Source organism: Lutzomyia longipalpis, chromosome 1 (genome assembly GCF_024334085.1).
Source record: "Lutzomyia longipalpis isolate SR_M1_2022 chromosome 1, ASM2433408v1".
NCBI lineage: Eukaryota > Metazoa > Arthropoda > Insecta > Diptera > Psychodidae > Lutzomyia > Lutzomyia longipalpis.
In genome coordinates this window covers 29,549,973-29,569,455 of record NC_074707.1, presented here as the reverse complement: position 1 = coordinate 29,569,455, position 19,483 = coordinate 29,549,973, and the positions used below count along the sequence as shown (strand labels likewise).

The 19,483-nt window shown below is 36.7% G+C and overlaps 5 protein-coding genes across 6 annotated transcripts; 2 read left to right on the top strand and 3 right to left on the bottom strand.

Annotated features, from left to right (window-relative positions):
- Nucleotides 1-1,267: 1,267 nt before the first annotated feature.
- LOC129797621 (uncharacterized) lies at nucleotides 1,268-3,872 on the bottom strand. Its single transcript, XM_055840387.1, has 3 exons — nucleotides 3,258-3,872; nucleotides 2,806-3,183; nucleotides 1,268-2,113 (listed from the first exon to the last, which is right to left on the bottom strand). Exons 1-3 carry the CDS (start codon nucleotides 3,801-3,803, stop codon nucleotides 1,904-1,906), a joined length of 1,134 nt encoding a protein of 377 aa, XP_055696362.1. The 5' UTR covers nucleotides 3,804-3,872; the 3' UTR covers nucleotides 1,268-1,903.
- Nucleotides 3,873-3,987: 115 nt separating this feature from the next.
- On the bottom strand, nucleotides 3,988-9,668 carry LOC129797439 (uncharacterized). Of its 2 annotated transcripts, none has more exons than XM_055839996.1 (5): nucleotides 9,610-9,668; nucleotides 5,709-7,656; nucleotides 5,466-5,637; nucleotides 4,227-5,388; nucleotides 3,988-4,156 (listed from the first exon to the last, which is right to left on the bottom strand). In XM_055839996.1, exons 1-5 carry the CDS (start codon nucleotides 9,629-9,631, stop codon nucleotides 4,050-4,052), a joined length of 3,411 nt encoding a protein of 1,136 aa, XP_055695971.1. In that variant the 5' UTR covers nucleotides 9,632-9,668; the 3' UTR covers nucleotides 3,988-4,049. The 2 variants fall into 2 exon arrangements, with proteins under 2 accessions (XP_055695971.1, XP_055695970.1); XM_055839995.1 differs by lacking the exon at nucleotides 9,610-9,668 and adding an exon at nucleotides 8,395-8,602.
- Nucleotides 9,669-10,317: 649 nt separating this feature from the next.
- Nucleotides 10,318-12,075, bottom strand: LOC129797737 (myosin regulatory light chain 2). The gene is made up of 2 exons (XM_055840572.1): nucleotides 11,964-12,075; nucleotides 10,318-11,198 (listed from the first exon to the last, which is right to left on the bottom strand). The coding sequence occupies exons 1-2, from the start codon at nucleotides 11,964-11,966 to the stop codon at nucleotides 10,557-10,559; spliced, it is 645 nt and encodes a 214-aa protein (XP_055696547.1). The 5' UTR covers nucleotides 11,967-12,075; the 3' UTR covers nucleotides 10,318-10,556.
- An 862-nt stretch (nucleotides 12,076-12,937) lies between these two features.
- On the top strand, nucleotides 12,938-17,316 carry LOC129786695 (juvenile hormone esterase-like). The gene is made up of 7 exons (XM_055821913.1): nucleotides 12,938-12,988; nucleotides 13,763-14,025; nucleotides 14,105-14,726; nucleotides 14,803-15,326; nucleotides 15,392-15,502; nucleotides 15,571-15,858; nucleotides 17,269-17,316. The coding sequence occupies exons 2-7, from the start codon at nucleotides 13,765-13,767 to the stop codon at nucleotides 17,314-17,316; spliced, it is 1,854 nt and encodes a 617-aa protein (XP_055677888.1). The 5' UTR covers nucleotides 12,938-12,988; nucleotides 13,763-13,764.
- Nucleotides 17,317-17,811: 495 nt separating this feature from the next.
- LOC129786624 (juvenile hormone esterase-like) lies at nucleotides 17,812-19,464 on the top strand. The gene is made up of 4 exons (XM_055821789.1): nucleotides 17,812-18,364; nucleotides 18,438-18,889; nucleotides 19,188-19,381; nucleotides 19,449-19,464. Exons 1-4 carry the CDS (start codon nucleotides 17,812-17,814, stop codon nucleotides 19,462-19,464), a joined length of 1,215 nt encoding a protein of 404 aa, XP_055677764.1.
- Nucleotides 19,465-19,483: the final 19 nt, after the last annotated feature.

Genomic DNA, 19,483 nt, shown 5'->3' with positions numbered 1-19,483 from the left:
CCTGTGAGAGACTTTTTCTAATTAAGAATCATCATCATATTCAAATGATGAACGAATGGTTGAGACACGTGAAAGAATGGAGGTAGAATCTCTCCGACAAGGAGAAAATTAAAAATATGTTTCATTTTGTGTGCATATATTTCTTGTAAGACGAATGTAATTCAGTGTTGTTTTTTTCCTTGTTTTTATGTACCAAGCATATTTATTGTGTGTGATGAAGTCGAAAGAAGAATATGAAGGTTAGTGGGTCATTGTCCATCACATTGCGCGTCTCAATGATGGTCAATTTCTTTATGTTGGTCTTTTAAATATTGCCGAAGCGCAAATGTGTGATTAAATGGTAAGACAACAACCTGCAACAGTTGATTACTCATGAATGCTAAAAGTATGTATAATGGTTGAAGTTATGCCTCGCGTGGCTCTTTTTTTGCAGTGTTCGCTGTACACCCCAGAGAAATGCGAAAAGTAGATTTTACATGATTTTATGTCTCTCTTTTGCCAGAAAATGCGTGATTGATGTACATTTCACATCGCAAATTTTTGTTGCTTATCGAAAGAGGTTGGCCAATATATCACATATATGGTAAAATTGGAAATGAATTTTAGATGACAACATTGTCGGCACAAGTCATGCTCATACTTTCGCAACTTTCAAGTTCACTCGGCCGCGCATAAAATTTAGAGAAAAAAATCCACTCTGGTTTTGATTTCCTATTCAGTGAAGAATATTTAAAAAAAAAAAACCAATTCACTTCTTCCGATAGTAAATCTTGCCAAATTTCACACCAAAACACGTTTTTCTTTCATTGAGGTGCAGCAATAATCCAATATTATTTTTCTCTTTCTTCTCACCGAAAATCTTTAAGACAAAAATGCCCCGTGCCCGTTATATAAAATTTCGCTTTAGGAGAAGAATTTGTGGTGAGAGTTCTTTTGGTCCATATATGCGACGCACCTTCAGTTTAATGTATGCATGCAACATAAAGTATGTGGAGAATGTTGAACTGCGCGACAAGACAGCTGAATTGCCCTCTCGATATACAGCGTACGTATAAAATTCGAAAGCCTCAGGGTCTAGGCCACCCACTTTAGCATATATACATACATACATTGGTCTGCACTCTGCAGACTTTGATGAAATCCAGTCTGCATAGCATTCTCACTTGAGATGATCGGTTTCTATACCGCCCAAAGAATATCGATATAGCTAAATCATGCGTATTTAATTTGTCACTCACGCAGCATCCCAAAGTAAAAATGCGACAGATGAAGGTTTTTAAATTTTATTTTTGAAGGAAATCTAAAATTATTTTATTTTTTCCAATCATACGCGGGATGGAGAAATAATACAAACAAGTCAAATCAATTTGCTAATGGATAAGAAAGTCAATATTTTTGTCAAACAATTACCTTCTTCAAAAATTGGGAATCAATCAGACAATAATTGATTTTTTGATGTTTTTTTATTTGAAGTTATTATACAATAATTGAATCTATTATCTGAATAATTTCAATCTTTGCGCATAACTTTCTATTGAATATTGGAGATATGGGAAGCGACACAGTATTAAAGTGAATGCAGTTTTAATATTAAACCCAATGTTGATGATACCGCGAAGAAAGCTACATCACTATACAACTTTTTCCGCAACACCCAAAAAGGGGGTTTGAGAGAAAAGAAAGACACGAGATGAACAAATTGAAAATTGATTACTAAAACATAGCTATATATACACATTCTTTTTATATATAAAAACGATGAAATGAAACATTGAATTTTAAATTTTATATGTTTTCCTCTCTCTTGTTTTTATTTAAACGATGTCAACATGAATTCCACATTTTCTCTATCGATCTTTTCACTTGTTGTGTTCTAATATTCTACAAAATCACTTTTGCATTTTTATTCTTGAACAGTGAAAGTCAATTGCTTGTTGCGATTACTTTCAAAGCGATTTGGCGGTTTTATTTCTAAGATGGCATTAATTGCAATAGCCACACCAAAAAGCACAAGGAAGCTCACACCAATTCCTGACCATATGGGGGCTGTCATGAAGCCAACGCAGTCATAAGCATCCGAGAAGACATTTCTCCCATTGAGATATGGTTGAATCTAGAAAAAAATTAAACGTGGGTTTTTGTTGAAAAATTATTATTTTTTTTTTTTAGATATTATCTTAATTGTCTGTTGCTTAATGGAGAGAGAGAGAGAGAGGTACCTAAAGGAAGCTATTAATATCACTTCTAATAAGACTTAAAAAAATGCTTATAAAGTGACGAATATACCAAACATATTTTTTATGGCTCATAAATCTATTAGAAGCACATTTATATTTATCAAATTTGCAGTGATTTAAAATTAAATCGTAAAAAGTAGGGTGATAGAGTGAACAGCATTAATTTTTAGACGTTAACAGAAATCTGTAGGCCAAAATATTTTAGATTTTCTAATTTAAAATAAACCAAAAAATAAGAGTATATGAAGATGGTATTCAAGGAGCGATGTAACAAAGTCTCTATATGGTGGGAAAATCATGTTGAATGATGATACTCAAAGTACTCAAAACAGTATTAAGTTCTTTTGTGTGTACTTTGGAGTGTAAATACAATTCCCAAATGCTTGTTAATTTACATCTTAACGAGGGTTCAATTTTCTCATGATTGTTTGATAATTTTTTTTTTTTTTGAGGAACTCATGCACTTTTAAATGAAATCATCACTTTCGTTTTCTTCTTTTTTTCTAAACCCCTCTTTATGACCACAAATTGCGCAATCATTGGCTTCAATTAATCTTCACACATTTACCTGAACATTATCCAATGTAAGAGAGGATGAATTGCTGCGGAAAACTAATCCCTGAGCGCAGTGCCAGGAAAATTTCATTGGTGCCGATGGGGGTTCACCTTGAATTTGGAGGGTGCTTCGTGGTGGGTTGCGGTTGTAGTCCTCAATTTCAACTTCAGTGAGATACCAATAGCCAGATCGAATGGGAAATTTGAAGCGGAGGAAGAGTTTACTACCCTCCTCGGTCTTGAATTGAATCATAAGACGAATGTATTGTTCACGCTCATCAACCATGAGTTGCCCGTGGGATTTTAATTCAACAGTCGTAATACCATCATCATTGGTTGTATTTTCAAATGACAAGACAGGTGCACTTGTGGTGTACATTATTGCTTTGTCCTTTGAGGAAAAATTAAAGGAATTATTTAGCATAATTAAGCTTCGACAGTAATTTTTATTTTAATGAAAATTACCTTGAGATAGTAGACGAAACCCTCCTCCATGGGTTCATCTGTTGGATTCGGTAGGGGTGTTGTGGTAGCATCGGTAGCCTCTCTCTTTCTTATCTCATGAGTATCTTCAATATTGCTAGCCAATATCCCCAAAACCTTCCCTTCGCCATACGTGAGTTCAGCATTATGGAAAAGTGTAGCCAATTCCGAGTCACACTGTGAAGGTGGACCAACTAAATGATTAACTTCCGTATTAGGATTGTATTCCATTGAATCGGAGAAAATCCAATTCTGTGGCAAATAAATCCAACTGGTGTTGTTAATCACTTCCATAAATCGTGGATAGAGATCCTGAGTTGGTCTTGCTGTGCTATTTTGCAAGAAAATAATCACATAATTGGCCCCACCATAGATGTCCTTCAGGGCTTTATCACTTATACCCCTGAGGGCGGATACCTCCATGTCTCTCAATCGATCGAGTCCCCACAGGATGTAGGGACCCCCAAGACTAGCCTGTGTAGCCCCTATTGCACAAACTAATATTAATTTTATAGCTAAACTGCCCATCTTGTCTTGGATTATATTCGCAACTTTTCACGGAGTACCCTAAGAAGCACTAATCGATATTATTCGAGTGTAGCACATGAAAGGAAGTCCAACGCCTGCGCTTGAGGATGGTGTTGTATTCGTTCATAAATGATACAGAGTAGACGTTATGTTGCTCAGCGGGAAAAGCAAATAATAAACAAAATTTATTTTTACCTTAAATTCTTTATTCTATCACATCAATATATCAAACCATCTACTCCAACTCTAACTAATACTGTAAATTGAGGTGAGAATTGCACTTAATAGTAAAATGATGGTGGAAGCACTCCGGCTAGCTTGTCCGCTTTCTGCCAATTTTCCAGGACGCACATCTATTAAAAGATGAAGAGGAAAATAGTTTAAAAAAATAATTATTAAAAATTGCTGTAAATTTTCTCATACTTCTCTCATTTGGATCCCGTACACCGCAGACTTTGTACGATAGGGTCTTCTTCCGTCTTGTATTAACAAATCCTGGAATATAAATACTCGGTGCATCGAGACGCCCAGAACCAATCAATCTCGAAAAATCTTGCTCTAATTTATGTGCTTCCGGTCCCTTGAAGTGGATAATCATTTGCACACAGGCACCACTGTGAAGGGTTTTGGTTTTTCGTGAATCAATTGACAACATCCATTTGGGAACACCCATTACGTGGCGCACATCCTCCAGGAATTGCGCTACGACAAATCTAGGTGGTTTCTGAATATTTATGAACTTCACAATGTCATGATCTGGTTCAATGTTGGCGCATGCAAAGCGATCTTGGCTGAAATTGGCGCCAAATATAACAATAGAGCGCCCAACGGCTGATTCAGTTCCTTCGAGCGGTAGATTGGGATCTGTGAAAACCTGCCGACGATTTCCAATATCAATGGGACCAAGTCGAGCAGAAATGTCTCCCACATAGCACCGAAGGGGATTATTTGGTCCGCATTCCTGACGATAAAGCTCAGCATTGAGTGGATCGGCAAGTTGGGTGTAGTATGGATTCCAAACATATCCCCCAGCAACACATCGCGTTGTAACTTGCTGAACTGCTGCATCCACTCCAACGGGGTTAACATAAACCTGCCAGTTGTGGTTGTAGGAAACATTTCGATCATTTTTGCCAGGATACTGAAGATTTGTCTCGATTATTGAATCACTCTGACTGCCATCTGTACTGATAAGTTGCGTTAGCCTAATGTACCCATAAGCATATCCTGCTGGATGATGGAATGAAGCAATAGCTCGAATTTCACGAGCTTCCGATGGGCTATACCCTCTCTCAATTGTACTGCAAGCCCACCGAAGATTTTTCTCTTTCTTATGAATTACAATTGATCGTCCAATTACACTTTCATAGCCAAATAGTGGTAGCAAAGTGTCGTTGTAGAAGCTACTCTTCTGATACAAATCGTCAAGGGTACCGAATTTTCCACTAAGATCACCCATTTCATACTGATCTGTACTTCCTTTGGCAGGTTTTGGAGATTGTTTTGGATCAACACCTCGTGGATTCCAATGTCCGTATAGCGTTGAATCCTCACATGGGAATTCCAAATCACTCTCAACGGGAGTCTGAAAAAATTTTTAAATTCAATTTAGTTACATGTGCAAGAAAACTAAATGTGCATGCTAGGAAAAAAAATGATTACCATGTGAACATGATATCCGCTATTCTCACTTAAACCCTTAAGCTCTACTATGAGTCCAGTAACATCGTACTCCGATTGTTGTATCATTTCCAATTTCCCAGCAACAGATAATAGTTCGCCATTTGAATACCAATCGCGTGCAACTGCCTTCCGTCGAAATTGACTTCCAATTCTGCGTAATGAGGAGGAAAGGTGTGTTAATTGAATAGTTACAGTGTTCTTACATTATTCATAATGCCTTACTTTGAGCACGCAAGACGATCCCCTCTGGCTTTTGGCCCAAAATCATCATAGATAACAAGACTTTTTCCCATAATATTATTGAGTCCCGAAAGAGGAAGATTTCGATCGATGAACAACATCCGGCTGAATGTTTGGGCTTCCGCGACACTCCCTGCTATCTTGAGAGTGCCCAGACGATTCCATAAGTCACCCAGTCGGCATACACTGCCTGGTCTTCCTGTACACGTCTGCTCTGGTGTCTTCTCGTTAAAGTTCACCTTGTACGGATTGTAGATATTTCCCGTGCTCAAGCATCTTCCTGTCCAATTGTAAAAATCTTTTCCCGGAGGCTGTTCGTGAATGGCCCACCTATGACCCATTGAATTGTTGAGTGCTGAACCATCAGCATGGATGAGGTATTCAAATAAGATGACCGTATCTTCAGATGGATCATCTTGGGCTTGTCTCATGAGAACTCTACCCACAATGGGATAGTTGAAGAGAATTTGAGCAGTAGTCATGGGAAGAGGAGCCTTGTCCCGCATAGGATGATAAAATGTAAGGAAGCTGCATGTCCAAATGTCCTCAGTAATGTTGCTTGGTTGGGATCGATTGAACTTTTGCACGCTCAATCCTCTGTGCCCAATACTGTAGGGACCTTCGAGAGGTAGGAAAACATCCCAGTAGGTTCCACTGAGCTCAGAACTTGCTCCAGGAATATAGAAAGTGTGTTCCTCTTGACGACTTCGATTTTGGAGTTTTCCCGTCAAATCACCCACGGGGTACTGCTCTTGGGTACCAAAACCCGGTGGCGGGAGGATGCTGAGGTCTAAATTGAGTGGATTGTAGACGGAACCACCGCTGGCGCAGAATGTTGATTGATTTGTACCAATCGGGGTGGGCGGAAGTGTTGTTATTTTGAAGCTGGCAACATTTCTTGCATAGAGAAGATTAGATTCCAAGTCATTGCTGGCGGCTGACATTGAGAAATTGAGCCAAGTGGGATCGAAACGAGAGCGCTGGCTAATTGTAATTTCACCTTTAATGCCTCCACCATTGATGAAAGCTTTTAATTTCTTTGGCTTCACATGACGAATTTTTGCACAAGCTAGGAAATTTTCTGGGTTATTGGAATCAAAGAGGACAAGATAGAGTTGTCTCTGAGGTCCTGTAATATCACTGGGAAGGAGTACGAGAGAGTCATCTCTGAAGAGAATTCTCAATTCTTGAACATGTGGATTTGTTGCGATCTTCAGTTTGCCCAATCTTGAATCTATATCCCCAATTCCCTTGCCATTTCCTTTGTTTTCAGGATCAAATACCAATTGGAGGATGTTGCAATTTTCCTCGAGACGTTCATTGTCTGAATTTAGAATGTCCGTAACGTAGATTTTCCACACGTGTTGTGTGAAGGGAGCATTTCCTGTTTTTCTCGATAATTCCTGAACATGGTAGAGATTGGAGTAGATCAGTGTATCTGCATGATCGGTTTCTTTAGCTGCCAGCCACCTAAAGTAGATAGATCCAGCAACAGGTGCAATAAATCTCGCTTCAGCAATGTGCTCTAAGCTTGAATCCCTCGTAGTGATAGTTGCACAGATACGGAAACCCGTATTGGGATTACTCAGTAGAAGTGACTTCCCCCAAAGTCCTCGATCTCCAGTTAATGTGAATTCTGTTTGCCATTTCGATGTTTCATTCCCGGGTAGAGTTAAGTACCCGAGAGCATCGTCAAAGAAGAGGATCTGCGTTCCAAGCTTCTTGGCTTCACAGCGACGTCTGGGATTGGGATCACTGTAGTCCACCGGTAGCAAATGAATACTCCAGCTCCATATTTGATCAGGATACTGAAGTGTTGTCTCCAGGCGTGTCTCAATCTGAATCCTCTTGTAGTCACTCGATAGGGAGAAATGTATCTCACCGTGGAGACCAAATTGTGAAATGTAGGCCACCAAATTGACCCCGTGAACTAGAGAGAGGTATATAAAATGAAAATATTCAGTCAATATCATGGGAGGAAACAATGGAGAGAGAGACTTCAACAATGGAAGCAAAAATTAATAATTCCCCATTTAATTGCATGCAGAGAGACTATGGTGCATAAAATATTATATATATTTTCTCAATCAAGTGCATTTTACATTTGGATTTCCGCAGCGTGAAGGGGGCAGCTTTTTCTTCACGGGATTCCTCACACTGTGCAGGCAAATTACTTCAATAACAACCGGCAATAATTTTTCCCTTCCAATTTGAATACAAACGAGCAAAATTTCTGAATTTTTCTCACGATTTGCTGTTTGTTCTGCTTTTTGTGTTTTAATTGAAATACAAAATATGTAGCTACATGCATGTATATATATTTCCGTCCAGACAAAGGAGGTACCTTTTGGTAAAGCATCCTTATAATAGTTTATTTTTTGTATGATAAAAAATGCAATTTTGAAAAGAAAATGAGATATTTGCATTAAAATGTAGCGAAATATTTCAACGTCTTGAGAACCTGTTGATCGAGATTCTTGAAGAAATTTTATCAAAAGTGTATTATGACGCAGAAACTTTCTAACACTCAAAGACCGCGTAGTGCCACGCATAAATTTCTTTGCCGCTATTCCGGTTCAATTGGTACTATATGTTGTGTGTGTTCAGTGCGTCCAAGTTGAAATCGAGAAAGTCTCATGGCATTGCTTTGGCACTAATCGATTCTTACCGTGTTGGATGAAGAGTGTCACAGCAATTACAATAAATCTCCACATCCTCAGTGCATTTTCCGCAATATGGATCAAGTGGAAAAGCAAGAGATTGCACTTGAAATTATATATTTAAACTTTTTGATTTCTTTGCACTGAATTTGCTTTCTTAACTGTAACTTTATACAACAATTGCTACCATCTTTGGCAGTGAACACGAAATGACTAACCGGGTGGGAACAGGTAGAGCGAGTCTCACCTGAGAATATTCCCCGCTCAAGCCCCACTCACTTTTTAGCTCTTTCCATGTGATTCATTGGCATTCAAAAGTTGTGTCTGGAGAGTGAATGAGTTCGCTGGGCACACAGACACAGAGCCCGCGACGCAGAAGAAAATATAATGATAGAAAAATTGAAAGAAAGATGAAGGTCTTTTGATGGTATTTTTGTGGGTGAAATTTGTAAAATTCATTCATCTCTATTATTAAACTTGTATTAGTAGTAATATTATATACGCGATTTTCGTCGAAGCATGAACGCACTAAAAAGTATAATGAGCCCCATGAGAATATTCACTTTTCTGTGAATTAATATAATGTGGTAGGTACCTACTTTTATTTAAAAATTTCCCTCAATGATTTCAAGACCTTTAATGTTAGGGTTCCTGAAAAGTCTATATACAAGCTTGTTTTTATTTATAAGTTTCGTAAAACTTTTTTTTCGCAGGTGTGTTCTGCGGAACTTCCTCAATTTATTTAATTGAATAATTTTATTCTATTCAGACGCTTCTGCGTTAAACCATGCATTTCCACATAGAAAGTGAACATTACATTCTAACTTTGTATTAAAAACCGCTTTTAAATTATTAGTTTTTCAACAAAGTTGAATTTTCTCTCTTAAGAAATGTAATGTAATTAATTCTATTTAACCTTCGAAGAGTTTAATGAATTTTCTGCGAGTTTGATGGATATTTCCCGGAACTTTATAGTTGGTAAATAAAAATTTAAAATGTGTAAAAAATATTAATTCCCTACAGTAAAGTCTCACAGACTGATAAAAAAATAAGATGAGAAAATAGGAAAATCTATCTGCACGACAAAGACTTTTTACAGTAAAATGGTTCTTGAAGAGAACTAATATATCTAAATGGAGGTTTATCTAAGTAGTATTTATAAAAAGAAAATTCCCAATGTCCTGACCAGGGGGTAACAAATGAAAATAATGCGTTTTACTTACGTGAGACCGTAATTTGAGACATCGCTTTTTTTTAAAGAGCTCTTATTTGACTTCACAACAGGATAAATATATAAAATGCAATAGAAGTTTACTCAGGAATGCTGTTACATAATTTCCACTGTGCTGATGCCCCTTTTCCTCACTGAAATCTGCTATCTTAAGATTTTGCCAAATTTTCATACAACTTAAAGCAATAGGAAAATTCATTTGATGTGTGTGTGTATTGCTCTTTTGGAAATTAAATATATACATATGTAAAACATTATGTACATAATTATATGTGGTATATATGTCAAGGTCATATCAAGGACATTTTGAGTAAATCCGATATATAGGAAAATATTCCACGCAGAAGTGGATTTTTGCAAAAAAGATGTTAATGGGGAAAATCTTGAATTTTCTTCCTGCAGAAATTTAGATGCGACGAAGAAAGAAATCAATTTGGTGAATCATGTAATTGGTTTTATGTAATTGTACACAAATAAGATTTTTTTGCAAGTTACACATTTTGCCGGTGGTGGTGACTCCTTATTGCTGTTCGTTGAGCCCCCATTCACACATTGCCCCCCAAAAAGAAATTTTCCACAAATCACATTGTTGATTTTTTTCGTTACATCTTTACTTGTAATTCTATCATGGTCGAAAGTAAAAAGAGGTTGTCTAACATTGGCATTGTAACATAGTGAATTTGATGGTAAATAAGCTATATGCGTTGTTCTCATAATTTTTTATACTTTTTATTCAAAATAATTAACGCCATTAGATCTTTTTTTTCTTGATTTTTTTCTTTAGTTCATGATGTACATCCTCAAAGATTTGGTGTGGTTGATTTTGATGTTCACGCGACAAGTTGGTGGTGTCGAAGTGAGATTGTAAGTTTTTTTTTTGATCAGATGAAATGGAAATGATGAACAATGATACTGTCAATGTCTTATTATGAAAGTTCTTTAAGCCTCCTCTTCTTCCTCATCCTTGCCAGTGAGCATGGCAATGAGGGCGGCTGTATCAATGAATCCTTTGTCGTCAATCACCATCTGGTCATAGGCATCATCAACTTCATCAGCGGTGAACCTGTCACCCCATGTCATGAGGGCAGTACGCAATTTGTCACCATCGATTTTGCCTTCGACATCGAATGTCTTGAATGCATTGACAACGACATCGTCGTCATCGGAAGCACCAGCGGATGCCATACGGCTGGCAAAGAGGGTGAGGAGCTGTGTGAAGTTGATGGGGCCGGATGCTTCGCCGAGCATCTCATCCAGCTCCTTCTCAGACACAAGCTTGCCGACGGAGTCGAATGTGGCGCGCAGATCGTTCTTGCCAATGACACCATCCTTGTCGCAATCCATGAGCTGGAAGCCTTCCTTGAATTCGGCCACCTGCTTCTGGGAGAACATGGAGAAGACATTGGAGCCAGTGCGTTTGGCTTGGCGTTTGGAGCCACCAGAAGCACGTGACGATTGCCGAGTCGACTCAGTCTTGGCTGGTGTGGCGGCTGGCTCAGGGGTTGGGGCTTCAGTTGGTGTCTCAGACGCGGAAGCCTCTCCCTCCTTCTTCTTCTTCTTAACCTTCTTCTCCTTATCCGCCTGCAATTAAATTAAGAAGACACAAAAAGTCCATTCAGTAAGGGTCACTTCACAGAGCACCTTGCGTGCCTTCATAGTCCATTTGCAAAGGTATGAAAAAAATTAAATCTTGGCACCTAAGTATTGGAAATTCCTCAAATACCATCTATTTTTATGCTAGCCCACGTAAAATCTCACATAGTTTAGTAAGTTTGCCTATAGTACCTCATCAGGCTATCAAATATCACACTTGAATCATTCTACTTTGAGAATCGTACGTTTCATGGTGGTCAGAGACCTTGTTACGGCAGAGGCTGAGACCAAAAATAGAAACACAGCAATAACAATTCGACGGACGAGAACGTATTACGTGCACGAAGTTGAAAATAGAATGCCTGAGATATTTGCCAAATGGATTTTCCACACAATTTTCTCATTTTCTAAAGCTCCACTATATAGCATTTGATCACATTACATTCCTTCTCTTCTTCTTTTCTTTTTCACTGAATCCGTTCTTGCATGGAAAGTTACATTTTCCATCATTAATAAATCTTCCTCGATTAAATCCTTTTCTATTGCACAATTCACTGAAAATTGCCTGAGTAGCTCGTACGATCCTATTTGAAATTAAATTATTCCTTGTTACGCACAAAATAATTCCACTAAATGCACCTTGCTTCACAAGATCCTATTCACATTCACGGTAATCCCTTTAATTCCTTATGCCTGATTTCCTTTATATATGTGATAACTTTGCTGTAGACTCTCACTGCTAAGGAGACTTACCATTTTGCTGATGATCTGAGTAACGACTAGTATTCACGAGAGGCCTACAGCAACTGAAAGAAAGGCGACGCCCGAACTAAGATGAGCGCTATAGTCCCGTCGAAGAGAAGTTCTATCACATTCACTTATACTTACACTCCTTATTTAGTAGCCGCGCAGTGTATTCTCATTCGTTGGACCAAATCTATAATTAAACTTTTCAACTTACAACACAAAACCAAGACAGCGGTACGTGATTTTAAATAAGACACAAGATTTTCTCATTGAATTGTATTCCAATATGCCCCTCTCTATCTCGCATGTCGACAATAAGGGAAAAAAAGAGTCTCTGGGGAGCATCTTCCTCGTCGACCCTCAACTCCTCCCCGGTTTCTTCCTCATCTTGCAAAATACACTACTTACTGTGAGGTGTTCTCAATACAGCGAAAGCCACATAGGAATTTTATTGATCCCCACTTTTCACTTTTGATAAGGTCATCATTCACTCACATTACACTGTGAGAGCCATAGACACATTTAATTAGGATAAAAAAGTTTAAAGAATATTTTTTTTAATTGTACTTCCAATGCACATAGGATATGGCTTTATATAAAGAATCTATGAACGCTTAGTAGAAAAATACTTATACATATATCCTTTAGATAAATGAGCTTTTGTGAGCTTTTGCCAAATGCAAAAAAAAATGTTTTTGGTAAATTAGTTGGTATAAGAATTATAAATATTCTGAATGTAAACAAGCTCATAATTTTATTAAAATTATGATCTTGCTTCCGATATTATTGGTGTTGGAGCAAATTCACGTTAAAACTTAATTAATATGCTATACTCAGCATCAATTTATCTCAACAGAAACGTGGAAGTGTGTACTGTAACAAGAACACTGTTCTTGTAACAAATTCTAAATGTTTTAACTTATAATTTTCGTCTATATAGTCCAAAATTTATCCTTCAAATGCACTAAATAATATTCTGAAATTTTTTTTAAACTTGGAAATTTAGTATAAGGCTTCGGAAAAGGAGCGAGGTAAGAAATGTTTTAATAAGAATTAATTGATAAAAAATAGGTCTTTCCCCATACACCATATCAAGGTAAAAAATACCTCTGAGTTTCGCAAACAATCCCTGACGATTAAAAATCTAGAAATCAGTACAATTCATCAATCATTTTAAATACTTTCCACTGCTTCCCGGCGTAGCATTCCCAAACATTTCCGCCGAAGCTTTCCTACAAAAATAAAAATTACCTGCAAACAAAAGGTAAAATTGGGAAGTTTCAATTAAAGTTCTTTATCTAAAATCTAAGAATTTGTGGGAGTTTTTTTTATCATATTGTACTGAAAATAAAAAAAAAGCTTTCTACCACTTTGTTCAGTGAAGCTTGTAATGCACTTAATGTAGGTATATCCAATAGAGCAACAACATTTTATTCATATTTAATTTTATGAATGAATTGCACCACTAATCGAAAGTACTACACATTGCGTGCGTTCTATTCGTTTTAAGCAGTCATTCTTTTTGTATGTTTCTTCAATGAATAAATTACATATTGCAATGCGTAACATTTTTCACTTCTTATAGAATTTAGAAAAATTATTTTAGTTTTTCCAGCTGTTGTATGGAGTTGGGTACACTTTCAAGGCTCCCCCAGTATGGGGTTCTTGCTATAAAAGTACTCTACACACGCCAAATTCACTTCAGTTGTAATTCAAACATTTGAGAAAGAAAATTCCCGGTTATTGTGCATATAGTTTTTGATTTCTCTGAAAATTCTATTGATTAAAGATATATGTTTTAGCAGATATGTTGAAGTTAATTGTGTTCTGTGCTATTGTGACAACTGTCCTGTCTGGGAATTATGATCACCACCACCACCATCATCATGATGATCATCATCATGCTGCCGAACATCCTGGTCATAAAAGAGGACATGAGCATTCTTCGTCCTATCAAAGCTTCAATATAAAGGATGATCATTTCCATTCAAGTCCTGTGCACTCATCAGAAGAACAAAAACATCACAAGCACTCTATCATCATATCTGGAGAAGATGATTCAAGAGAGGTGAATTAACTTAGCAAAAATTAAAAAAAAAATCCTTTTAGAAATATAGAACAAAATTATTTCTTGATTTCCTTTACAGTCAGATCACTCTAAACCAAAGGTTTGTGCGAAAGTCGGGTGCATCCGTGGAAAAGTTGAGCCAGGAAGGAAAAATCCGTACGACGCCTTCTACGGAATCCCTTATGCTGAGCCACCAGTTGGAAAGCTTAGATTAGAAAATCCACTTCCACATAAAGGATGGAAGGGATATTGGGATGCCACCTTCCAAAGGAGTGACTGCACACAGAGAAACATTTACATCCATACGCAACCAATTGTAGGCTCCGAAGATTGTCTCTACCTCAATGTCTATCGTCCACATAAACGTCCCCATAAGCATCTACCAGTTATGGTCTTTATTCACGGTGGATCCTTCCTATCCTCATCATCTAGTTCTCGTGTATATGGTCCTGAGTATTTAATGGACAACGGGGAAGTAATTCTGGTGACGATCAACTATCGATTGGGTATGTTTGGCTTCCTATGCTCAGGCGATGGGGCTGTGAAAGGAAACTTCGGATTGAAAGATCAGCAGCTTGCTCTCAAATGGATAGCAGCCAACATTGAAGCTTTCGGTGGTGATCCACATTCTGTTACATTGGTGGGAATTGGAGCTGGTGCTATTTCATCGCATTTGCATATGATGAATCCAGTCTCTTCAGGTGAGAAATTAATTTATGAAATTCAGGGAAACTTGGTAAAAAATAATTATATATTTACTCTATTTACTACTCGTAGAACTTTTCCATCGCATTGTTTTAATGAGTGGAACGGCTATATCACATTGGGCATTTTCATACGATTGGGCCCATAAATACCGCTTAAGTGCAAAATATACTGGAGAAGATCATTGGGATTCTGCATCAACTTATCAACTTGCGCAGCATTTTAAAAAATTGGATCCTCTAAGTCTCGTCTTGGGTGTTGATAGACTTTTTGCATTTACATTAACACCTCTTGCGCCACTGCGTCCATGCATAGAAGATGACTGGGAAGGTGCTTTCCTCAAAGCAGATCCGCGAAAATTGTGGGCAGAAGGGAAATATTCGCAGAAACCTATTTTAATTGGAACCACATCTGAAGATGGAACCTTAGCAGCCCCAATAACAACCAATCACACACGGTTGCACATATACAATGAATATATTGAGAAACTACTTCCAATTCAATTTGATTTCGATCCCAAATATGTTGGTGATGTTATCAAATCCTACCTTGGAAAAGATTACATTGATGAGAAAAATGTTGGGTCGTATTATCAGGTATGTTTTGAGATTTACATTTTATTCTAAATATTTTGCGATCTTGACATATTTTTTTTAAATAGCTCATGGAAGATAGGACCTTCGTTCACCCAGTGATTACAGTCGTTAATCAACACGTTAAAAATGCAAACATACACAAGAGTCCAATTTTCATCTACGAAATGGGATTCAAGGTTTGTGAATAAGAAATTGTTATAATTATTTGAAAGTTTAACGATTTTTTCCTTCACATTATTCCTAGGGCCCACATACCTTTGTAGAAGTCTCTACGGGTTTGGATATTAATTTAGGAGTTAGTCATTTCGATCAACTACTCTACCTCTTCAATATGCCTGAGCATTTCCCAACATTCGATCCACATTCACCGGAGGGTTTAATGGCCGAAGCTTTTGTTAAAACTTTCGTACACTTTGCAACTCATGGAGAAGTGAAGGAATGGGCACCATTTGAACCGTGTAACATTCACACCAATAAACCCTTCTGTGATCGTCAAATATTTAAGAGATTAGATAAGCATGGACCGGATACGGTAAAAGTCTCTGTTTCAGATGAAATTAATGAGAAAATGGTGAAATTCTGGAATAAAGTTGATGGAAAGTATTCTTAATATGACAATATAGAGTAAAAAATGTTTTAATAAGTTTTCTTTTGATACATAGACTTGATATATAAAAAAATGTATCGTTTATGTAATTTATATAAAATTTCCATAGATTGATTTGTTGAGTGTCTGGAACATCTTTTATATTAATTATTTTATCGAATAAAATTATTGAAAAAAATTATTAGTTTTTTTTATTTTATTAAATTAATCAAGATTTTTATTGAAAAATTTTTCGAAATTTCATTAATATTTATCCATCGATTCCATCAATAGCATATGTATAATAAAAATATATATAATGCTATACGTATACCTATATGCATACATTTTCAGTTTTATTAATGAACGAGGTAAATTGTCGCTTCGCTCCAATTTACCTCGCCCCGCTTCGCGGGGATTTGTTGCGCTTCGCGCAAATTTTAAAGAAAATAAATTGTGAAGGTTTAAAGGTAGATTAGGGCGATTAGGGCCACTTATCAATCCCAAAAGAAAAATTCGCAAAGAGAAGAAATCATTTTCATACAACATTTCCGGCGCCAAATTCAAAAATTCGCAAAAAATTCATGACTGTTATATGGGGGCTACCTGAAGGGGGGCTTTGGGGGGAAAATGAATACGGCCACTCGAAAGCGCCTGATATAAGGAGCCTCTGTACCAAATTTCATCGCAATCGGTTAAACGGTGTAGATTTGTATAGCTGTACAGACACGAAGATTACCAACAAACAGACCTTTTTTTATTATATAGATATTGCACCATTAATCAACCGTTAATCATCGCGTGCTCATAGTCTTTTTTACCTAACGTTTCTTAAGGTTAATAAATTTAAAAATTGCCATGTATTGCGGTTTTTATGTGTTCTAGAACTAAAAGTTTGGGCATTTATAGACTTGAAATTACATGAAGTGATTTCACAATTGCATGCGAGTACTACATTGTATTTAATTATTTTTTAAGTGTTCTGTGAAAACAGTTTTCCCCAGCTTTCTTTACCTTTGATATATAACGCTATTTTTTGCCAAAATGTATTTTGTTCTTAAATTTTTAAAATAACACGAATAAAAAAATATCAAACATGAAAATAATTTAAGTAAGTTCTTATGTATTTACATTTAATATTGTGACGCCTGTTTCCGAATAACTCACATTCGCAGTGCATGACTTTTCTTACCTTTAATATGAAAAATATGTAGAGTGTAGCTATTAGGGCAAAACTACATGAAATGATGTCATGACACGACACTAATATTGCATGGAAGCAAATAATATAAAATGATTGATAGAACCATGTAAAGAATCATTTTTGAGCTTTTGTGTCTTTTGTGTATTTTGTAGTATTTGCTGGAGTCAGGATGTCCTCAAGTGTGGGGATGGTTGGTATAAAAACAGGTAGTTCACAACAAAATTTAATTAGTGTTACGAAATCAACTTGACGAGAAATGTTTAAATAAAATTTCTTTTAATTCATAAGTTTTATTTTGTTATGATGTTTAAGTTAATTGTGTTTTGTGCTACTGTGACTACTGTGTTGTCTGAAAGTATCAACCACTATTACAAAGTTGATCCTTTTGTTGGAGATAAGCAATCAATACCATATCATAATTATAAAGTAAATCACTATCTTGACTATCTTCTTTCCAATCCATCACATGCAAAGAAGGACTACTTCCAGTCCAAGCAGTCTGTTGTAATATCTGATAACTCTGGTGCGAAATATTCTGAGGTGATTAGAAATATTTATTTCTATAGAAAGTTTTAGACGTAGAACATTTAATATATTATAATTTTATTTTGTTAACTTTAAAGTCAACATATTCTGCATGTGAGGTTTGTTCCAAAGCAGGATGTGTTCGTGGGAAAGTTGAGCATGGAAGAAAAATGCCTTATGAAGCTTTCTACGGGATTCCGTATGCAGAACCCCCTGTTGGGAAGTTGAGATTTGAGAATCCCGTTCCATACAGAGGATGGAAGGGATACTGGGATGCTACTTATCCGAGAAGTGCCTGCATCCAGAGAAATATTTTAATCCATACAAAACCCATTTTGGGATCTGAGGACTGCCTCTATCTCAATGTATACCGTCCTAGCCAACTGAAGCATGTAAAAAATCTTCCAGTTATGGTATGGTTACATGGTGGATCCTTAGTTTCTTCTTCATCTAGTCCTGATGAAGTTGGTCCTGAATATTTTATGGATAACGGAGAAGTAATCCTAGTAACGCTCAACTATCGACTGGGAATGTTTGGTTTTCTTTGCTCAGGAGATGGAGCTGTAAAGGGAAATTTTGGATTAAAGGATCAACAACTTGCTCTCAAGTGGATAGCGGCAAATATACATGACTTCGGTGGTGATCCACATTCGGTAACATTATTTGGAAAAGGAGCAGGAGCTTTATCGACTCATTTGCATATGATGAATCCCGTTTCGTCTAGTAAGAATTAATTTTTATTTCAATACTTCAAATAGATTTTTATAATAATTTTCTTATATTTAATTAATCTTAGGTCTATTTCATCGTGTTATTTTAATGAGTGGATCTGCTCTATCCCACTGGGGATTCTCATATGACTCGGCATTGAGATTTCGTTTAAGTGCTAAATATACGGGCTTAGAAGGGTGGGATACTGCACCGTCGTATCAATTGAAACATAAATTAAAAATGTTAGACCCCATTAGTCTCGTCAAAGCTCTTGATCTGCATTTTACTCTTCCACTAACACCCCCAATACCACTGCGTCCTTGCATAGAAGGGGACTGGGATGGGGCTTTTCTCAAAGATGATCCACGAAAAATTTGGGCAGAAGGGAGATATACACCGAAACCCATTTTAATTGGAACAACAGTAGATGAAGGAACTATTGTTGCACCATTAACAACCAACCAAACACGACTGGATTTATTTAATGACAATATCTACAGCTTCCTTCCAATTCAATTGGATTTAGATCCAAAAAACGTGGGAGAAGTTCTGAAATACTACCTTGGAAAAGAATACATAGACAAGAGTAATGTCGCGTCTTACTATCAGGTACAATATCCACGTTTAAAAGAAACTGAGTTAGTGCTATAATTCTGATTCAATTTACAGATGGTTGAAGACAGATCTATGGTTTATCCTATGATTACGTTAGTTAATCAGTTCCTCAAATATGCACACAAAAGTCCAGTTTTCATATACGAATTTGCATTCAAGGTTTGAATTTTAAATTTTTATTTTAATAAATTTTATAATAATCTTTTCTGCAAATTTTCAGAGCCCATACACATTCGTGCCAATAACAACTGGAGTCGATATAAATCTAGGTGTAAGTCATCATGATGATTTACTTTATCTTTTTACTACGAGCGCGTTCTTTCCTATATTCAATGCCAACACCCCTGAAGGATTAATGGCTGATACTTATGTTAAAACTTTCACACATTTTGCTGCTCGAGGAGAAGTCAAAACGTGGGCGTCTTTTAAACATTGTACTCTTCATACTCTTTATACAAAAAATCCATTCTGTGATCGCCAGGTATTTGAAAGATTAAGTAAACACGGTTCAGATTC